The 21,818-nt window shown below is 36.4% G+C and overlaps 1 protein-coding gene across 2 annotated transcripts in view; it reads left to right on the top strand.

Annotated features, from left to right (window-relative positions):
• CAPN7 (calpain 7) overlaps positions 1–21,818 on the top strand; it is a 44,327-nt gene that overhangs the window by 16,660 nt on the left and 5,849 nt on the right. Inside the window, exons 9-16 of one of the 2 annotated variants that reach the window (XM_072651291.1) lie at positions 1,478–1,571; positions 3,631–3,777; positions 7,229–7,335; positions 8,609–8,729; positions 11,432–11,576; positions 11,721–11,820; positions 14,031–14,166; positions 14,832–14,907. In XM_072651291.1, coding sequence (XP_072507392.1) covers positions 1,478–1,571; positions 3,631–3,777; positions 7,229–7,335; positions 8,609–8,729; positions 11,432–11,576; positions 11,721–11,820; positions 14,031–14,166; positions 14,832–14,907 — 926 coding nt within the window. The remainder of the gene's footprint in view (positions 1–1,477; positions 1,572–3,630; positions 3,778–7,228; positions 7,336–8,608; positions 8,730–11,431; positions 11,577–11,720; positions 11,821–14,030; positions 14,167–14,831; positions 14,908–21,818) is intronic. The other variant, XM_072651292.1, reaches the window with a different exon arrangement.

Below are 21,818 nucleotides of genomic sequence, written 5' to 3'. Positions count from 1 at the left end.
CCACCAGCCCAGAGGAGGGGGCACCTGAATTGAGCCATAAAGGAAGCTATAGAGATTGAAGGTGAAGAGGGAGTGTATTCCAGGTGTTTCTGACAGCCCATGCCAAGGTACAGAAGCAGGAGGTGGCAGGTCCAGTTTATTGAATAAGTAGTGGTCCAGTTTAGTTGGAATATGGAGTGTGTGAAAGGAGGGAAATGTGAAGCAAATCTGGGAAGGTTGGATAAATAGAGCTGGAATGTGGGGGGGCTTTAAATGCAAACTGAGGGATTTACAGTAGGGACCTTGTAAAGAGTATCTGAAAATAAGCACTGCCCTGTGACTTTACAGAAATTGATCTTGTACAGCTGGAACCTTTGCTTGTCTAGGACTCAGTTGTGATTGTTCTCCCATTCCTTCCTGATTGGAATATGGAAAAGACTCCCTTTAAGGCTGGGAAATTTTATTATTTTTCATACTTTTTGGCCAGTGCCTGAAAAAGCCCACTGGGCAGTTTTCAGAATGCTGTTCTTGTATGCTTTCTAGTGTGGATTTATATTAATTCTAATTAATGCATATTAATCAAAGACACTACCATTTTCAGAGTCAGACCTCATCCAGGTCCAAATTCTACCTTCACAACACTTCCATCTGTCCCCTTCGCTCCACTACCACTGCCAGTGCCATAATTCAGGCCCCTTGTCACCGTTTACCTGAATTGTGACAACAACCTCCTAACAGATCTCCCTACCTCATCTCTCCATTCCAAGCCAAATAGCTGTTAAAATTGATTTTTCCTAAAGTCCAAGTCTGACCAGGCCATGCCTTCCTTCCACCAGACTCCAGTGGCTGTTAACTTCAGGTTCAGATAGAAAATTCTTTACCATACCTAGTCTTCTTACACTTTACTCCCCAACAAGCCAGCAATACCAGCCTCCTTGTCGCTCACACACAATCCATCCTATACACCAGCTGTCTCCCATGCCTAGAATGTTCTCCCTCACAATCTCTGCTTCTTAGACCCTCTAACTTTCTTCAGTACTCAACCCAAATACAGCCTTCTGCAGAAAACCGTTCTCAGTCCCTCTAGATCAGGGGAGAACCTACAGCTTTAAGGCCTCGGGTTCCCCATCTCTGCTCTGGATGCTAGAGCCTTCCCTTAGAAGGTTTCCTTCGATCTGTTCTCTGTATCTTATATGCACGTAATTATTTACATGTCTTCCCAGCTGGATGTAAGCCCCGTGTGGATAGACTGTTTTCCCTTTCTTTCTCCATAATTCTTGGCACCTCATAAGCACTTAATAAATTTTTGTTGACTGATAATTCTGAATTTAGTTTTTTATGTGCTTAGTTATATGAAACCGTTTACAGTATATTTTAAATTTACAAAAATGCCAAAGGAAATTGACTTTGAGGTCTATAAAATATTATGTAATATACTAGACTATGTTACGTTGTTTGTGTCAAATTTCAATATATAATCTTTTTGTCTTTGCAAAAGCATAATTTATCCTCAGAATAAGAAAGGTGAACCAGAGTATAATCCATGTGGAAAATACATGGTAAAACTTCACATTAACGGTGTTCCAAGAAAAGTAAGTATACTTTTGGGTTGACTAGAATAATGCTAGATATATAAAATACAATACATTTTCTCTTTTTCTTTGTTTCCTTTTTAAAATTCCTAAGGCAATTTAAAAAAAAAAGTTTTTAAGGAGGCTTTTAAAATGTTATATAGACCACAGCAACTTAAGTTATAGATAGGATATAAGTTCTTGACACTAACTTTGATCTGTATCAATAGCTAAGTTAGGATAGTTAAAATCCATTTTTAAAGATGTTCATGGAAAAAAGTTTCAGTTAATTACAAAATATAAGAAATATTTGAAAGAACATTTGAATTTTACTATAATGTCCTGATAAATTGGTGCTTAAATGAACTTTCAGGCTACATACCTTAGTTATTTTAAAAATATTCATTGAACTCAAAAGAAGTGGAACACTAATTGTGACAACCAGTTGTGTTCATGAACAAACCTCCTCTTTCCCCTTATAACAAAGAGGCAAGAAACTCACAAGGCAAAGTGTTAGATACCATGGGAGACAACAATCACTATGGCCTTTGTTTTGGCCTTCTCTTTTGTTACAAGGCAGAGTTCGCTTGTATGGGAAAGGGAAGTTACTGTGAATTGTGAAGAGAAAGCATTATTAAAAATACATTTTTTTCTATCTACATTTGTGGCTGACTAGATTATTCTGTCTGACTAGCACCACAAATCTATTTGCAGTTTAGAAAGATCAATTTGTTTATAAACAAACACTGTGGCTTTAGAAATCTCTAAAGCTCTGTTTTCTTTTTTTTTTTAATAGACCATAAGTACTAAATTACCCCTGATAGGTCTATACCTAAAGGAGACCAAAGAAAGAGAGAAAAGATCCTATAGATCCTATATGTATGTAAATATAATTTAAAATTTTGCAGCTATTTTTGTGGAGGCAAAACAAAAAAAGGAAATTAAGGGAATGCCCATCAGTTGGGGAATGACAGAACAAATCAGGTATTTAAATGTGATTGAATATTCTTGTGCTATAAGAAACAAGGAAATAGATATTTTCAGAAAGACATGGAAAGATTTGGTATGACCTCATGCAGAAAGAAGTGAGCAGAATCAGGAGAACAATATATACTCTTAGTTTGCTAAACTGATGGAGGAAATAATGAGAGTTTCTACATCACAGAAAGCTGTAAGAATTGTGTTCAGTGCATTGATCATCCTTGATGCCAGAGGACCAGGGTGAAGCAGTCTGCCTTACCTCCTGACAGACAGGTGATGGTGCAGGGTGCGGAGTGAAACACGTTTTCAAACATGGAATTTGTTTTACTTGCTTTGCATCTTTGTTAAAAGGAATTAAGTTTTCTTCCAAAATCCCCTCCCCACCATGTGAAAGTAGAGGATAAGAAGGAGAGAATAGGTATAAGGTTTTTTTTTTCCATTCAGAGACTGAGGTATATATTGTATAGGACTGTTGCTTTCTTAAGGTGCTACATGTAGCTAGTTACTTTTAAAAAAAAAACCACATCAAGAACTGTTCATTCAGATTACTAGAGAAGTTGCTGATAAAGTATTTCTTAAAAGCATCTTACTGCATAATATTATATTAAATTAATTTGTACATTAATGCTTTCCAGATTATTTTATAAACTAAACTATAAGTGTTTCTATGTAGAGATTCTCATCTATTAGTTAAATGTATCTTCTAGAACCAATGTTTTTCAACCTTCAGTAACATGTTTCATTTAATTTGTGTAGAAAATAAAGGTGTATTTTGTATCATTGATAAAACAGGGAGTCGTTCTTGATTATTCAAATAGTAAGGTCCTTTTCTGTATTTCACGTAAAATCCAACTAGTTGAGATGACCAAATCTCTCTTTCTTAGCTTGTGGGATCAAGTGAGACATTACTTATGACTGTTTAGGGCTTTAAGAAAATGAAATTAACAACGTCTCATTTCATGAGTGGACAATTATATCCTTTTTCTTTCTAATAAACAGCCTTTCTTGGCACGTAAATAATTTTTCTTCAGGTAGATTTTTAAAAAATATTTTGCCAACTGTAACTGTAAAATTAATTGTAATTGTTTTCTCTTCCAAGGTGATAATAGATGACCAGTTACCAGTTGATCGAAATGGAGAACTGCTCTGCTCTTATTCTAATAACAAAAGTGAATTGTGGGTGTCTCTCATAGAGAAGGCGTACATGAAAGTCATGGGAGGATATGATTTTCCAGGATCCAATTCTGTAAGCATCAAGTGGTTTGTAAGCATAAACCTAAAGGCAGAATATCTGAGTATAATTTTCTTCCAATTTGGCAAGCTTTAAAGAAGCAAAACACTATTTTAACCACAGGAAATTAGTATAAATTATTTTAAGATTTCAAATTTCCTTCTATCATAGTGGTTTACGGATGTAGATTCAGAATTGAAAAACTTTTAAAATTTTGTTTTCTTTGCTCTTTAGGTGTGTCTACGAGCTCCAAGTAAATTAGAGGGTAGGATTAGTTGATCTTTCTGGTCCTCTTCAACTCTAAATCTTTGGTCTATGAATGATGATCAGTTAATCTGCAGCATAATCCTGGTCTTTTCTCCACAAGAGAGAAAAAGGGAACCCCATAACTCTGCCTTTGTGCTGAGAACATGAAACCTAACTGTCTTCCTAATTGGAAGAGAGTAATTTTCTAATAAATTTTCTGTTTTTCAGTCGTTTCAGTCATGTCTGACGCTTCATGACTCCATTTGGGGTTTTCTTGGCAAAGATACTGGTTTGTCATTTCCTTCTCCAGTTCATTTTACAGATGAGGAAACTGAGGCAAACAGGGTGAAGTGACTTGCCCAGGGTCACACAACTAATAACTGTCTAAGGTCAAATTTGATTTCAGCAAGGTGAGTCTTCTTGAGCCCAGGATAAGCACTCTGTCCACTGTGCCACCTAACTGCCTAAGTGATGCAATAGATAGAGCACCAAGCTTGGAGTCAGGAAGACCTGAGTTTAAATCTGGCCTCAGACACTTGCTAGCTTGTAACCTGGGAAAGTCACTGAACTCCTCTTCTGTAAAATGAGCTGAAGGAAATGGCAAACAACTCCAGCATCTTTGCAAAGAAAACCCCAGATGGGGTCACAAAGAGTTGAACACAACTGAAAAAAAATTTTCTAGTTATTAAAAAAAGAAAGTTGGTCTTTGCCATTGGGAATCTCTGACTATACTTCTGAATTGCTTGATAGTCAGAATTCAGATGTGCTGATACTTTTCTTAGCAGCTAAATCTCTGGTTCTAACAGATTGCTTCAATTAAAGAGATTGTTGCCTGTCTATATAAAACAATTTTTCAATATCATTTTAAAGTATAAGATTTTAACATGGCTATTTTAAGTGGCTCAATCACAGGGTCTGTCATCTCTGCACTGTAGATTTGACAGAAGAGAAGCTAGAAGTTCAGTAGCACTTAATGGAAGTATTCAAATATAAAATAAAATTAAACTGAAAGATTCCTGGCTAATCCTTCAATAAGAGGTATTCCTTTAAGTCTTACTCATGATGCTCTCTGGTATTGTGGATGAAACCATGTATTCTGGAAAGTTATGGGATCAGAAAACCAGCTGTCACTGGTGGCCTGTCAAGCTCAGAAGACTTCAGGCATGGCTGGGGCGGGGGGGGGAGGAGAGAGAGAGACAGAGAGAGAGAGAGAGAGAGAGAGAGAGAGAGAGAGAGAGAGAGAGAGTGTGTGTGTGTGTGTGTGTGTGTGTGTGTGTGTGTGTGTGTCTTATCCATTAACCATCCTGAATAAGTTCAGAAAGGCTGATAAGTAATCAAGTGGGACAAAGCCATTACTAATCTAAATGAAAATCATATCTACCTTGTGTCCTTGCCTGTTCGCCCTCTCTGTAATATGTAATCACTTGAAAAAATATATACTAGTTACCTACCACGTGCTTAGTACTTTGATCTGCTGTGTGGAATGTGGAGCCACAAGGAGATCCAGTAGTGAAATTGGGGAGATAAGTTATATGTACATGAAACAAATATTGAACAAAACTCTGTACTTGTGTCAGCATTATATATAAAAGTTCTAAATTGTGCAGTACAGTCAAAGAGAAAAGTATAATTGTAATTATACATTTCAGACATTAAGTGCAAAACAGCTGGAAAAAAATTATTGTGCTCTGAAGTCATTAAGTAATCCTTAGTAGAGGCAGAATGTCACATGGGCCTTGAAGGATAGGTAGGTACAGATAGGAGGAAGAGTATGAGGGGAAATGCAGAATAATATGTGTGTGTGTACATATATATATACGTGCATATGTATACACATATACATAAAATACGCATAGGTTTATTAATGACCATAATTTATAGGTTGGGTGGGACAGGAAGGAGACTTAACTTGAATTGAGTATTGGTGGACTTTGTGATCCCTGGCCTCCTTTCAGTTCTTCATCTCCTAACTCCAGGCATTCTCACTGTTCTTCATGGCTGGAATGCTTCCCCCTCCTCATCTGTACCTACTGTTTTCTCTGGCCTCCTCCCAATCCCAATCCCAGCTAATGTCCTACCTTTCATGATCCCCTGTGATGCCTGTGCTTTCTCTCTGTGATTCTCTTCAGTTTATCCTGTATTTAGCTAATCTGTACATACTTGTTTGCATGTTGTCTCTTCCATTAGACTGTGGGCTTCTTGAGGGCAAGCACTGTTTTTTGCTTTCTTTTGTGTCCTCAGATAAGTCCTGGTGCTTTAGTCCAGGTGAGGCCTAATGTGAGGCACGTAGTAGACACTTCACAAATGCTTCCTGGGTTGTAGGAAATAAAGATTAAAGCAGATCTTACCAAATGATGCTAATGTCCTACTCTTAGTATGACCCTTTTACCTCATAGTCATCAAATCCAGGGAAGAGAACACAGACTTGAGAACATTTCTAAGAAAACGGTACTTGTGAGGGGAGAGGATTGTTGCTCCAAGAAATAAATTGTTCTTGGCCTTTTACTGCTTTAGCAAAATGGTCATTTTCCCCTCATAGCACCATCATTGTTTACATTTATGAGTTCTCTCATTTGATACCAGTCTTCCTTTCATAGTTGCTTTCTGTTCTTAAGAGCTCTATGGCACAGTGTGTGAGCGGCTCACATTCTGGCCCAATCCAGCATGACTCAACTGGCCAGCTCAGACAGTGTGTCAGCACGCAACTGCCTCCTAGAGTCATGGACCTGGAAATGGAAGGAACCTTCTAAGCCCATCACATCTAACTCCCTCCATTTTACAGATGAGAAAATAGATGCCCAGAAAGGCACCTGTTTCTCTGCCAAAAAAGAAGGTTCAGTTAAGTTCCTGCAAGTGCTTAATACAATTTACTAATCCAGTGTGTCTGAAACAGCTTACTGGGGCATAGTGTTGGGGAAGTTTTGTTAAATATTGTGTGTTAATTTATGTTCTGTAGACAGTAGCCTCTATAGTCGTTCCCTTTTCATTCAGTCAGGAGGAGCAGTGGGAAGTGAGATAAGGAACAGACTAAACGTACTGAATTTCGGTTTGAATTGGGTTCAGGGGCTTTTGGAGTAAGCTAAAGAATGAAATACTGTAGTAGTGAGTAATATGTACATGTCTTTATTATTAAAAAAAACCACATTAATAAACTACCTTTCAAATTTATTAAGGACTTTCTTGCGTCTTTAACAGTCCCCAAATTGTGCTTATTTTACAGAACATTGATCTCCATGCACTTACTGGGTGGATACCAGAAAGGATTGCTATGCATTCAGATAGTCAAAATTTCAGTAAAGAGAACTCTTTCAGAATGCTTTACCAAAGGTTAGTTTTTTTCCTCTTTTTTCGTGGTCATGGAAACTTCTTAAAGTGTCACTGGAACAAGCGAAAAGTAGCAAGATGGGAGAGCGGCAAATCAATTTTTTTCATATCATTTACTAGTTATATTTTTGAATTGTGTGTACAGATTCTGTAGTCTAAAATAGTAACTACCCTCCCATGTAGAAGGACAGAGCACCACAAATGCAGGGGTCTTCTTTTTAGTAGGATATACTTTAATTTTTGTCTTGTGAATGTCTTTCTTAAAATTGTTTTTCTGGGTATATTAATATTTAAAATAATAGTAAAATCATAAGCACATATTGTTTTATGGGGGGGGTTCTTTTTGATGAGAAGAGTAGGTCGAGAAGACAAGATCTAGAGCACATTAATACCAGAAGGAGTGAATTCACCATGTGATTTTAAAATTACTCTAAACTATTCCCTAAATTCATAATCTCCCTGTGGATAACTGAAAACTGACTACAGTGACATGCATTCAAAATAGAAATCTTAAAAGTAAGAAATGAGTGTGAAATATCAGCATCTTTTTGGAGGTCTATTTAGTATTGACACCTTCAGCCTTAAATGTAAGACTTCCGAATATTTGGCTTTCAGGTTGGCTTTCCCTCTTAAAGATCACAATTCTTTGTCATCCTTAACAAGCAGTTAACAGACAGTATAAAATAAGAGAAAGGCTTTAGTGTTAGAAAATGTATTAGGCCGTGGGGCAAATCACTTCACCCTCTCTTAACCTTGGGTTGTCATTTGTGAAAAAAGAGGCTCAGTGATTTCTAAGACTCCCTTCTGCTTTCAGTGATGGTGTTAATTCCTGTGTGCATCGTACTTTAGGATTTATGGAATACATTCCTCACACTAAGTCAGTATCGGATTGCAAATGTGAGTTCCATTTTAGAGACGAGGAAACCCTGACACAGATATGTTATGTGTTGTTTCCCAGTTAAATGTTAAAACTGGAATTCAGACTCAGGCTTTCTGGTAGCAAGAACAGCGTTCTTTGTGCTTCTCAGAAGTGAGGCCGTTATTAAGAGTTTGTTGAATTGAACTCTGAGGATTTCATTCTGTTCAACATGTTGCATAAGAGGTGTTAACCTTTAAAGCTGTCTTTACGTTTTGTTTTTTTTTTGTATGTACATTTTTAGAGAACATTTTGTGGCAATTCTAAATGTGTGAGAATTTCTTGTCTTTAGATAAATAGGATGGTCTTCGATTTTTGTGTGATTTCTCTTGATCGCCTCCCCTTTTGATGCTCTTCCAGATTTCACAAAGGGGACGTTCTTATCACCACAGCTACGGGAGTGATGTCTGAAGAGGAAGGAGAGAAGTGGGGTTTGGTTCCTACACATGCATATGCTGTTTTGGATATTAGAGAATACAAGGTTTTGAGTTGAAATATTTGTCTCTTTCCATTCAGAAATGTGTTATTGAATGTAAAAGGACAATCAAGTGGTATATTGAAAAATTTTAGATCATAATATTGACAGTAGAGGCAAATGAGATGACTGGATTTGAAGTCAGGGAACCTAGGTTTAAATACTCACTTCCATGTGTGTGATCTTGGGCAAGCCATCCCTCTAAGCTTCAGTTTTATTCATCTGTAAAACTGGAGTATAGAAAATCTCTAAAATCCCTTCCAGCTCTCAGTTATCAGCATGGACAGTTGGAAAACTTGCCTATCTTTCATGTCTTTACGGACCTCCTCACAGTGGAGATTATTAAGTGAAAGAAGGAATAGGAAATAAAATGGCATGGCAAACAATTGAGGGCCTGACCCCTGAATTCAGACCAATTCCTTAAATGTTTTTAAGTACCAAAACAAATACAAAATAATTTTTGCCATTAAGAAACTTATATTCTATTGAGAGATACAGCTTACACCGAGAAGTCCTGTAAATACAAAATGATTGTGGGAGGAATGCTCAGGGATATAGGGAAAACTTCCATGAGAGCCAGATCAACATTTTTACAGACATGCAGAGAGAATAAAAATATTGCAGCCAAGCTTTTCTTAAGCATCTGTTTTGGTCTAGAGAAACAACATCCTAGCTTCATGGGATCTCTTTGTCCCTCCTCTTTATCTAGCTCTTTTGAAGTTATGTAGTTTATGGTGGTCCACCATTCTCCTTAAGAAGTTCTTGCATCGGAGGGCATGTTCTAAATCAGTATTACCTTGGCTGCCATATTGCTCTCCTTATTGGATTTTTCAGCCTCCTTGTTGTTTTCCGTAATTCAGTTAAACTTGTTGGGAGATTGTGATAGCATGTTAGTATTTTTATTTCACATCCCAATTTTTTGGCCTCAGTAGCTTGCTTGAATAGATCAAGTTAGAGCTATTTTAGTTGCATACCTTATCTATTCATTTGTATTTTTCTTCTAATTGAGTATTGATTTTTATCTCTGTTCTAATTAGTTGATTGTCTTTATACAAACAGCTCAGTTCAGAAATGATTTCCACTTCAATAATCAGTCATTTCTTATCAATTTAATGTTGTGTGCTATTTGGGGCATTCACTATGTCCAGGGCCTCCCAGCTCTTTTTATTAAGACAGTATCTATGATAAAGGCATGAAATTTCTGCGTATCAGTCTACAAATCTTTGGGCTCATTCACTTCATTTCTTAGTCCCTAGCCACATTTCCCAACATTTTCCATGATTTTTTCATCTTATACCTTTTCATTGAAGCCTGTCAATATTAAAGTATATGTTGATTTAATGTGGAGGGTATTATTGACTTCTTTGTAGAATTTCTCTGCTCTTGTCCTCCATATCCAACGTCAAAACATAAACTTTGATAATTGTCATGGTGATCTTTTTTGCAAATATCTTGAGCACTGCAAAGCAAAGATAAATATGTACCATAGAATGTTTCTTATTACCTTTAGTGCCATGATAAAAACAACTCGCCAGTCTTTCAGGAGAGAACCTGTGAACTGTATTTTCATTTAGCTGCAGCCTCCTTTCCATCTTCTGGCTTAATTTATGTCTAAGATATCAAGATTGATACGATTGCTTTCTCCAGTAATATGTTAGTGTGATGATTGAACAAGCATCTCGCATTTAGAGTACTGGCAGTTAAGTTAGATAGAATACAGATGTTCTAAAACTTAGGTGATGCTTAGTATCCTTTTAGCTCCCTTTTCAGAAGGGTGAGACTGAAGAGGACCACTTTGTACTTACTTTTTTATGGGTTGCTACAGCCAAAGACTTCATAAATAGCAGCAAACCTACTGGTGATAAAGCTCTCCTCCCATAGCCTTGTTCTTGGAAAACAGACATATGCTCTTATTGATACAGTACTGGAAACATTTGCAGCATAGGGGCCCCTGCCAGAGCTCACTACTGACATAACCTGCTAGAACTCTGTCACTTCTCCTCTGGGATTGGGTAACGGAAGGTAACATTCTCCCCCTGGAAGGACCTAGAATGAATGGCCGAGGTCTCTGCCCTGGCATTCAGTCTGCATTGGAGAGAGAAGATCGATACGTTACATAGCATAGGAATATCTAATAAAGTGTTAAATCCTATAGTAGAATTATGAATACTGTATTACCATAGCAGGGAGAGATCAGTGAAAGGCAGAGGGGTCAGAAAAGAATTAGTAGAGGGAGTAAGACCAGAACTGAGTGGTAGATAATGAACGAGAGTACTCTGTTGGATTGTGTTGATGACTTTTTAGAAAGAGTAGATGTAGAAAAGGATGTGTCAAACAGAACAACTTGTGCAGAGGCACAAAGGTAGGAATAAGATTGGCTTGGCCTGCAGGAAGCTGCATGTTTAGAAATGGTGAAAAATAAAACAAGCCAGATAATGAAACACCTTGGATGCCAGGCTGTGTAGACCTGAATGCAGTAGGACAACACTGGAGGTTTAGGGGCTGGATTTTGACATGACAAAGCTTCTAAAAGGTCTGTTTGTCAGACATGTTTAGAGGATGACTTAGAGGAAAGAAGCTTTGAAACTGAGTGCTTGGAAAATTCATTTTGAATAAGCTTCTGGTGGGCAGTTTTTAAAATGAACTTGAATAAATGTAGCTGAGCTTACTGTTACTTTGAAAATAAATCCTTGTATTCCTTTCTGTAGGGTCTGCAATTTATCCAGTTGAAAAACCCCTGGAGTCATTTACGTTGGAAAGGAAGATACAGTGAAAATGATTTGAGAAACTGGACTCCTGAGCTACAAAAATACTTAAATTTTGATCCAAGAACAGCCCAGAAAATAGACAATGGTAATAATAATGAGAGTAATGAATCCCCATTTTGAAATGTAGTTATTCATGCTTTAGACAGCTTAAAATGTACGTAACTGGTGTGAGAAAACATAACCAGCATTTTTTTTACTAAATTAACTCTAAACAACATGTAATTTTCAGGTATTTTCTGGATCTCTTGGGAAGATCTGTGCCAGTATTTTGATGTGATTTATTTGAGTTGGAACCCAAGTCTTTTTAGAGAATCAACATGCATTCACAGGTTTGTTAATTTTTTTAATTAATATTTTTCCCAATTACATATAAAAATTATTTTTAGCATTCCTTTTTTAAAATTTTGAGTTCCAAATTCTCTCCCCTTCCCCTTCAGTGAGAAGGTGCGCAATTTGATATAGGTTATACTTCCCTATTAGTCATGTTGTAGAAGAAAACACAGACCAAAAAACCCCAAGAAAAATAAAGTAAAAAGAATGTTTCCATCTGCATTCCATCAATTCTTTCTCAGGAAGTAGATAACATTTTTCATCATGAGTCCTTCAGAATTTTCATAGGTCATCGTATTACTGAGAATAATTAAGTCATTCATAATTGACCATGCCGCGGTTGCTGTGTGCAGTGTTCTCCTGCTCATGTCACTTTGTATCAGTTCACCTTACTCTTTCCAGGTTTTTCTGAAAGCATTCTGCTTATTTCTTATAGCACAGTAATATTCCATCACAATCATATATTGCAACTTGTTCAGCCGTTTCCTAATTGATGGGCACCCCTTCAATTTCCACTTTTTTTTGCCACCACATAAAGAGCTGCCATAAATATTTTTGTACATGTGGGTCTTTCTCCTTTTGTAAAAATTTCTTGGGAATATATACCTGGTAATGGTGTTTCTGGATGAAAGGGTATGCAGTTTTATAACCCTTCGGTATCTAAATTGCTCTCCAGAATGGTTGGATCATTTCATAGCTCCACTAGTAGTACATTAGTGTCCCAGTTTTCCCACATCCCTTCCAACATTTGTCATTTTTTCTTTTCTCTCATATTAGCCAATCAGAGGTAGTACCTCAGAGTTGTTTTAATTTGCATCTCTCCAATAGTCATTTAGAGCATTTTTTCATATGACTATAGCTTTGATTTCTTCATGAGAAAACTGCCTGTTCATATCCTTTGACCATTTATCAATTGGGGAATGACTTGAATTCTTATACATTTGACTCATTTCTCTATGTAGTTGAGAAATGAGACCTTTATCAGAGAAATTTGCTGTAATTTTTTTTCTTTTCTGCTTTTCTTTCTTGGATGCATTGGTGTTCTTTGTAAAAACTTTAACTTAATGTGATCAGTATTATCCATTTTACATCCAATTATGCGATCTCCTGTTTAATCTTATCCATAAATGTCAAGTGTACTATTCCATGGTCCCCTAATTTGTTTGTGGTATCACCTTTTATATATAAATCATGTACCCATTTTGATCTTCTCTTGGTGTGAGATCTTGGTCTACCTAGTTATTTGCCAAATTGCTTTCCAGTTTTCCCAGCAATTATTATTATTTAGTGAATTCTTGACCCAAAAACTAGATTAGTAGTAAGTAACTAATTAGTAAATTACTATGGTGTGCGGTGTGCCTGATCTCTTCCACTGATCCACAGTTGTGTTTCTTAGCCAGTACCAGAGTGTTTTGATGGCTTTATAGTACAGTTTGAGATCTGGTACAGCCAGGCCACCTCCCTTCATAGTTTTAAAAATTAATTCCCTTAGACACTGTTTATCTTTTGTTCTTCCAAATGAATTGTTATTTTTTCTAGCTCTATAAAATAATTTTTGGTAGTTTGATTGTTATAGCACTGAATAAGTAAATTAGTTTAGATAGAATTGTCATTTTTATTATATTGACTTGACCTGCCTATGAGAAATTAATATTTTTCCAGTTGTTTAGATCCAAGTTTGTTTGTGTGAGAAGTGTTTTGTAATTTGCTGGATTTGTCTTAGCAGGTAAACTCCAAATATTTTATACTGCAGTTATTTTAAATGGAATTTCTCTATCTTTTGCTACTTAATTTTGTTAATAATATATAGAAATGTTGATTTCTGTGGGTTCATTTTATAACGTGCAGCTTTGCTAAAGTTGTAAATTATTTCAACTAGTTTTTTAGTTGATTTACTAGGATTCTCCAACTGTGCTACTCACAGATTTGCCATCATAAAACTTCAGCATATTTCAAAAGTCTTGATGTTGACGTTGTCTCCATGTATTTTCGTTAAAGATTTTTACAGCTCGTTTTTTTAGAACAGTTTTCTTTCTCTATGTCTAACAGTTGTATTCTTTGCCTCATGCCTACCACTTGGAGTTTTTCATTTCCTTTGCCTTGTGCTTTATTCACTTACATTGCTTTACAGTTCAAATTTAATGTTGTCTTCTCAGTTCCATGAGAAATTATATCACCATCTCATTCTTTTTCAAAATTCTTATTTCAGTACTTGGGATGCTAAGCACGGGCCAGTGAAAGATGTGTACAGCCTGGCCAACAATCCGCAATACAGACTGGAAGTTCACTGTCCACAAGGTGGCGCTGCAGTCTGGGTTCTGCTTAGTAGACACATAACTGACAAGGTACCCAGAACTTTGCTCAGTCATCCAAGTAGTTTATTGAAGAATAAAATTGTGTCACATTGATAAAAATGAGATTTACTCTAATTCTCTTGTTAGATACTTCCTTAAATTTCTATAAATGGAGCCATTTATCTTGATCATAGCTGTTTAATTTCTCTTTGTACCCTCAAATGTTTTTATTCTTTGAACAAATTCATATTTTTCTCTAAAGAATGGCATTTACAGTTTACTGAGACATTAACTCTTAATTTTTTTTATAAAATTAAAGAGTGGAGTGTAGAGTTTTGTTTTCTTTTCTCTGGTGGATTCTTATATTGTTTTATTAGACCTTAGATAAATAGTGAAGTGCTTTAAAATAGTCTTAGAAACAGTGAATTATTCTGATTTTATGGAGAATAAATTCTCTGAAGTAAGCTTATTCTTTTTTTTAGGATACTGTGATGTTATTAAACATATTACCTCTGCCCGCATAGTGATTTTTATGAAATAATTAGCAATTTACTTTTAAATGTATCTCATTTATTTACTGAAGGGCCAGGCATTATGTTAAATATATAAATTTTAATCATTCTTAACATTTTGTGATTTAAAATTTTAGTTTTCTTCTAAATATCTTGTTCATATTTTTTGGCCATATTATAATAAACCCACTATTTGCTTTTTAGGATGATTTTGCAAACAATCGAGAATTTATCACAATGGTGGTATATAAGAGTGATGGGAAAAGAATTTACTACCCAGGTATGTTTGTTGTGATACTTTATCCAGTAAAGATACATGTTAAATTTATATTTCTGTGGTTTTGCATCAGAGAAAAATAACATCATTTTGTTCTGTAGAGAAAAAAGTAAAAACTATTAATTTGGCCAAGTGATTAAGAGAGATCCCTGTGTTATTATTTCGGGGGGGGGGGGGGGGGGGGTTCTACCTCCTGTGACTAGTCCCTGTTCCTCAGAAATCTTGGAATACCATCTTGGGTTTTGACCATCATGATGTGTAATGGCCGTTATCTTCTGCCTCTCTTTACAGCTAGCCAGTATTTCCATTTCCCATACTCTGCTCATTATGATACTGTATGTATATGATAGTTTAAAGGGAAATGGAGAACAGTTACCTCCAGAGTAGAGAAAGGCAAAGCCCTACTCTTAAAAAAAAAGTGGTGGGGGGAGAGAGTAGGATCTTTAAACTATAGGCTTATATACCCTAATTACCAGCAAAATCCATGACTATATTATTACTAACAGAAGGGCTCGTAAGTGTATAAAAAAGAAGTGGTTATCCAGGGCTGACCTGATGTGCTCAAGAGCATGTCACACCTGGGCTGATTTCCTTTCTTGACTGATACTAAATTGGTGAATCTGGAGATACTGGAAATACTGGTTACCTAGATTTTAGAAATCACTTGGCAAACTCTCTCATGCTGTGAAGTCTGGTTAGATGGATTTGAACTAATGAATAACTGGGCACAAATGTGGCGTCAGCTTAGAAAACCTGGAGTCTGGTGTCCCAGGGATCTTCGTTTGATTGTGTGTTATTTAACATTTTTATCAATTACTTGGATAAATCCAATCAACAAGCATTTGTTAAGGGACATCCTATGCACAGGACGCTGCTTTGTGCTGGATCTGTACTGATAGAAATGAATCCCTGCTCTCAAGCATCTTTCCTGCTGGAGGAATACAACCTGTACCACAAGTAAAGTAATACAAAGTAATTTTAAAAGAAAATATAAAAAATGAATTTTGAAATGTAAATAAAAGGAATATCAGCAGGAATCAAGAAAAATCTCAAGAAGGTAGCACCTGACCTGTGCTTCAGTGGAAGCTAGGCGTCGCATCCTCCCCAGTATCCATCGCAGGCTTATCATCTACCGTCCCATTCCCCTAACTCAGTGAACTCTCTGAGACCTCTTCTCTTTTCTCTCTGTTAGCTCTTAGTGGCCTCATCAGCTCCTGTGAGTTAAATAGTACCTATTTGCTGATGACTTCTATGTTTGTATATTCAACTTCTGTCTTTCTCTTGAGCTCTATTACTATATTACCAGCTGCCTTTTAGACGTTTCCAAATGGATGTCCTGTAGGCATCTCAGACTTACTATGTCCAAAACAGAATTTGTTCTTTCTAAGTTTATTTGTGTCAGTGATACCATTGAAGAATCTGTTACCCAGATTCATCATCTTGGAGTCATCCTTGACTCTTCAGTCTCCCTCATCCTCTCCCCCATCCTAGCCCCCAGATCAAGTCATGTACTTGTCTGTTCTACCCCTACAGTATCTCTTCTGACTCCTTTCCTACTCATAGGACTACCTTAGTTCAGACACTCATCACCTCTTGCCTGGACTATTTCAATAACCTCCTACTTGGTCTCCTTGCTTTTCATCTCTTCTTTCTCTAATCCATTCTCCATACAGCTGCCAAGGTGGTGTTTTTCAGATGCAGGTATGACCATGTCATTCCTCTGGTCAGAAAGTTCCGGGGACTCCCTTGTCACCTCTGAAGACAAAAGCCAAATGTCTCTGATATTTAAAATTCTTTATATTCCAGTTCTAGTCCGCTTTTCCAGACTTTATAAATTTTGACCATCATACATTCTCCATCGTAGTCAAACTGAGCTTCTTACTGTTCCACAACAACATTTCATTTTCCTTTGAACAAGATTCAGGCCTCAGGATTTTAGAATCCTGGTCTGGATCATTTTTTTTTTTTCACTTAAATTTCTATTTTTTTATTTTTTAATGTTTAACAATCACTGCCATACAATTGTGATTTTATCCCCCCCACCTGCCCCCCACTCCCCCCCTCCCTCCCCATAACTGCATACAATTCTGTATAGATTCTACATATACTTTCCTGTTGAGTATATTTTCACTATAGTCATGCTATGTAGTCAGACTAAGATAAATGAAAGAAATCGTATAACAAATCAGAACATGATACACAAACACATACACATACACAAACATGATCTGTTACATTATGTGAGTGACTTCCATATTTCTCTCTCTGAGTGTGGAAGGCATTTTGCCTTGAGAACCACCATTGGGATTTATTTTTTTTTTTTTTTTTTTGTAAGAAGTTCTTGTGTTATTACAAAAATCTAGGTCTACCAGAAAAAACTCTCACACGCTGTGGTCATTGCTGTGCATAAAGTTCTCCTGGTTCTGCTCCTTTCACTCAGCATCAGGTCATATAAGTCCTTCCAGGCCTCTCTGAAGTCTTCTTGTTCATCATTTCTTATGGCACAATAGTACTCCATTACATTCATATACCATAATTTATTCAGCCATTCCCCAATTGATGGACATCCCCTTGACTTCCAGTTTTTGGCAACTACAAAGAGTGCTGCTATAAATATTTTTGTACATGTGGGACCCTTTCCCATTTTTATGATCTCTTGGGGATATAGTCCTAGTAGCGATATTGCTGGGTCAAAGGGTATGCACATTTTTGTAGCCCTTTGGGCATAGTTCCAAATTGCTCTCCAGAATGGTTGGATGAGCTCGCAGCTCCACCAACAATGAATTAGTGTTCCAACTCTCCCACATCCTCTCCAGCATTTATCATTTTCTTGTTCTGTCATGTTTGCCAATCTTATAGGTGTGATGTGGTACCTCAGAGTTGTTTTGATTTGCATCTCTCTAACCAATAGTGATTTAGAGCATTTTTTCATATGATTATAGATAGCTTTAATTTCTTCTTCTGAAAATTGCCTGTTCATATCCTTTGACCATTTATCAATTGGGGAATGACTTGTATGATTATACATTTGGGTCAGTTCTCTATATATTCTAGAAATGAGGCCTTTATCCCCGAGCTTAGCTGTAAAAATTCTTTCCCAATTTACTACATCCCTCCGGATTTTGGTTGCATTGGGTTTGGTTGTGCAAAAACTTCTCAGTTTAATGTAATCAAAGTTATCCATTTTGCATTTCATAATGCTTTCTATCTCTCCTTTAGTAAAGAAGTCTTCCCTTCTCCATAGATCTGATAAATACACTATTCCTTGCTTCTCCAGTTTATTCATGGTATCAATCTTTATACCTAAATCATGTACCCATTTGGACTTTATTCTTGTGTACGGTGTCAGGTATGGGTCTATGCCTAATTTCCGCCACACTGTTATCCAGTTTTCCCAGCAATTTTTGTCAAACAATGAGTTCTTATCCCAGAAGCTGGGGTCCTTGGGTTTATCAAACAGAAGGTTGCTATAGTCCTTGCCTACTGCATCTTGAGTGCCAAGTCTATTCCACTTGTCTACCTCTCTGTTTCTTAGCCAATACCAAGTGGTTTTGATAATTGCTGCTTTATAGTACAGTTTGAGGTCTGGTAGCGCTAGGCCACCTTCCCAAGCATTTCTTTTCATTAGTCCCTTTGATATTCTGGACCTTTTGTTTTTCCAAATGAATTTTGATATTATTTTATCCAGCTCTAGAAAATAATTGTCTGATAGTTTAATTGGTATGGCACTAAATAAGTATATTAATTTGGGTAGAATTGTCATTTTTGTTATATTAGCACGGCCTACCCATGAGCAACTAATGTTTTTCCACTTACTTAAATCTGACTTTATTTGTGCAAAAAGTGTCTTGTAATTGTGTTCATATAATCCCTGGGTTTGTTTTGGCAGGTAGACTCCTAAGTATTTTATACTGTCTACCCTAGCTTTAAATGGGATTTCTCTTTCTATCTCTTGCTGTTGGACTTTGTTGCTAATATATAGGAATGCAGAAGATTTGTGTGGGTTTATTTTGTACCCTGCAACTTTGCCAAAGTTGTTTATTAATTCAAGTAATTTTTTACTTGAATCTCTGGGATTCTCTAGGTAAATCATCATATCATCTGCAAAGAGTGATAACTTAGTTTCTTCTTTGGCTATTCTTATTCCTTGAATATCTTTATCTTGTCTAATTGCTACAGCTAACATTTCTAGTACCATATTGAATAATAGTGGTGATAATGGACAACCTTGTTTCACCCCTGATCTTATTGGGAATGCATCTAGCTTATCCCCATTGCATATAATGCTTGCTGAAGGTTTTAGATAGATACTGCTTATTATTTTATGGAAAGTTCCCTTTATTCCTACATTCTCCAATGTTTTTAGTAGGAATAGATGTTGTATTTTGTCAAAAGCTTTTTCTGCATCTATTGAGATAATCATGTGGTTTTTGTTAGCTTTGTTGTTGATGTGATCGATAATGCTAATAGTTTTCCTAATATTGAACCAGCCCTGTAGTCCTGGTATGAATCCTACCTGATCATAATGTATTAATCTCGTGATAAGATGCTGTATTCGTTTTGCTAAAATCTTATTTAAAATTTTTGCATCTATATTCATGAGGGAAATTGGTCTATAATTTTCTTTCTCTGTTTTGTCTCTTCCTGGTTTGGGTATCAAAACCATATTTGTATCATAGAAAGAATTTGGGAGGACTCCTTCTTCCCCGATTTTCAAAAATGGTGTATGTAGTATTGGAATTAACTGTTCTTTAAATGTTTGATAGAATTCACTTGTGAATCCATCTGGCCCTGGAGATTTTTTCCTAGGGAGTTCATTGATGGCTTGTTCAATTTCTTTTTCTGAGATGGGGTTAAGTATTCAACTTCCTCTTCTGTTAATCTGGGCAATTTGTATTTTTTAAAATATTCATCCATCTCGTTTAGATTATCGAATTTGTGGGCATAAAGTTGGGCAAAGTAGTTTCTAATTATTGTTTTAATTTCCTCCTCATTGGAGGTGAGTTCACCCCTTTCATTTTTAATATTAGTAATTTGGTTTTCTTCTTTCTTTTTTTTAATCAGATTGACCAAAGGTTTATCAATTGTATTAGTTTTTTCATAAAACCAACTATTGGTTTTATTTATTAATTCAATAGTTTTCTTAATTTCAATTTTATTAATCTCTCCTTTGGTTTTCATTATTTCTAATTTGGTATTTACTTGGGGATTTTCAATTTGTTCTTTTTCTAACTTTTTCAACTGCAAGCCCAAGTCATTGATCTCCTCTTTCTCTATTTTATTTATGTAAGCATTCAAAGATATAAAACTTCCCCTAATAACTGCTTTTGCAGTATCCCATAAGTTTTGGTATGTTGTCTCACTATTGTCATTCTCTCGAATGAAATTGTTGATTGTTTCTATGATTTCTTCTTTAACCCAACCCTTCTTTAGAATTAGATTATTTAGTTTCCAATTGATTTTTGGTTTCTCTTTCCATGGCCTTTTATTACATGTAATTTTTAATGCATTATGATCTGAAAAGGATGCATTGATTATCTCTACCTTTCTGCACTGGATTGTGAGATTTTTATGTCCTAGTACATGGTCAATTTTTGTAAATGTTCCATGTACCGCTGAGAAAAAGGTATATTCCTTTCTATTCCCATTTAATTTTCTCCAAAGATCTATCATATCTACCTTATCCAGAGTTTTATTTACCTCCTTAACCTCTTTCTTGTTTATTTTGAGGTTGGATTTATCGAGTTCAGAGAGGGGGAGGTTGAGGTCCCCCACTAGTATAGTTTTGCTATCAATTTCTTCCTTCAACTCCCCCAACCTCTCCTCTAAGAATCTGGATGCTATACCGCTTGGAGCATACATGTTTAGTAATGATATTGCTTCATTGTCTATGGTGCCTTTTAGCAGGATATAGTTTCCATCCTTATCCCTTTTGATTAGATCTATTTCTGCTTTCGCTTTGTCTGAGATTAGGATTGCTACTCCTGCCTTTCTTACATGAGCTGAAGCACAATATATTCTGCTCCATCCTTTGACTTTTATCCTATGTGTATCCCCCCGTTTCAGATGTGTTTCTTGTAAGCAGCATATTGTTGGATTATGGCTTTTAATCCATTCTGCTATCCGTCTCCGTTTTATGGGAGAGTTCATTCCATTCACATTCACAGTTATGATTACAATCTCTGTATTTCCCTCCAACCTCTTTCCCACCATTTGTGCTTTTAGCTCTCCCGTCTCCCTTCCCCTCCTCAATAGTACTCACTTTTCTCCCCCTCCTCCTGCAGCCTTCCCCTCCTTCTTTTAGCCCCCCTCCCTTTTACTCCCCTTTACTCTTATTGCTTCTTTCCTCCCTTTTAGCCACCCTCCTCTTTCTTCCCCCTTCCCCTCCTACTACCTGTAGAGCTAGTTAGGATTATCTACTTAAGATTATTGTTCCCTCCTTTGAACAAATCAGATGAGAGTACCTCTCAAACAATGCTCATCTCCCTCCCCTCCTTCCCTCTACTATAGTTTTGTACTTCTTCCTGTGATATAATTTGCCATTTTCTGCTTCCCCCTTTCCACACCTCCTATTACATTCCCTTCTCATACTTAAATCATATTTTTGACATGACATCATTTACTTTATGCCCGTTCCCTCTACATATATCCCTTTTATCATAATAGCTGCACAGTTCTCAAGATTAACAGGTATCATCTTCCCCTATAGGGAGGTAAACAGTTTGCCCTAATTGAGTAGCAAGTTTTTGTTTTTGTTTTTTCCCCTCTGTTTACCTTTTTATGATTCTCTGGAGACCTGCATTTGAAGATCAAATTGTCTATTGAGTTCTGGTGTTTTGGTCAGGAACCTCTGGAATTCCCTTATTTCGTTGAATGACTTTCTCCTTGCCTGAAATGTTATGCTGAACTTTGCT

Source organism: Notamacropus eugenii, chromosome 3 (genome assembly GCF_028372415.1).
Source record: "Notamacropus eugenii isolate mMacEug1 chromosome 3, mMacEug1.pri_v2, whole genome shotgun sequence".
NCBI lineage: Eukaryota > Metazoa > Chordata > Mammalia > Diprotodontia > Macropodidae > Notamacropus > Notamacropus eugenii.
This window is presented reverse-complemented; position numbering and strand designations above follow the sequence as displayed.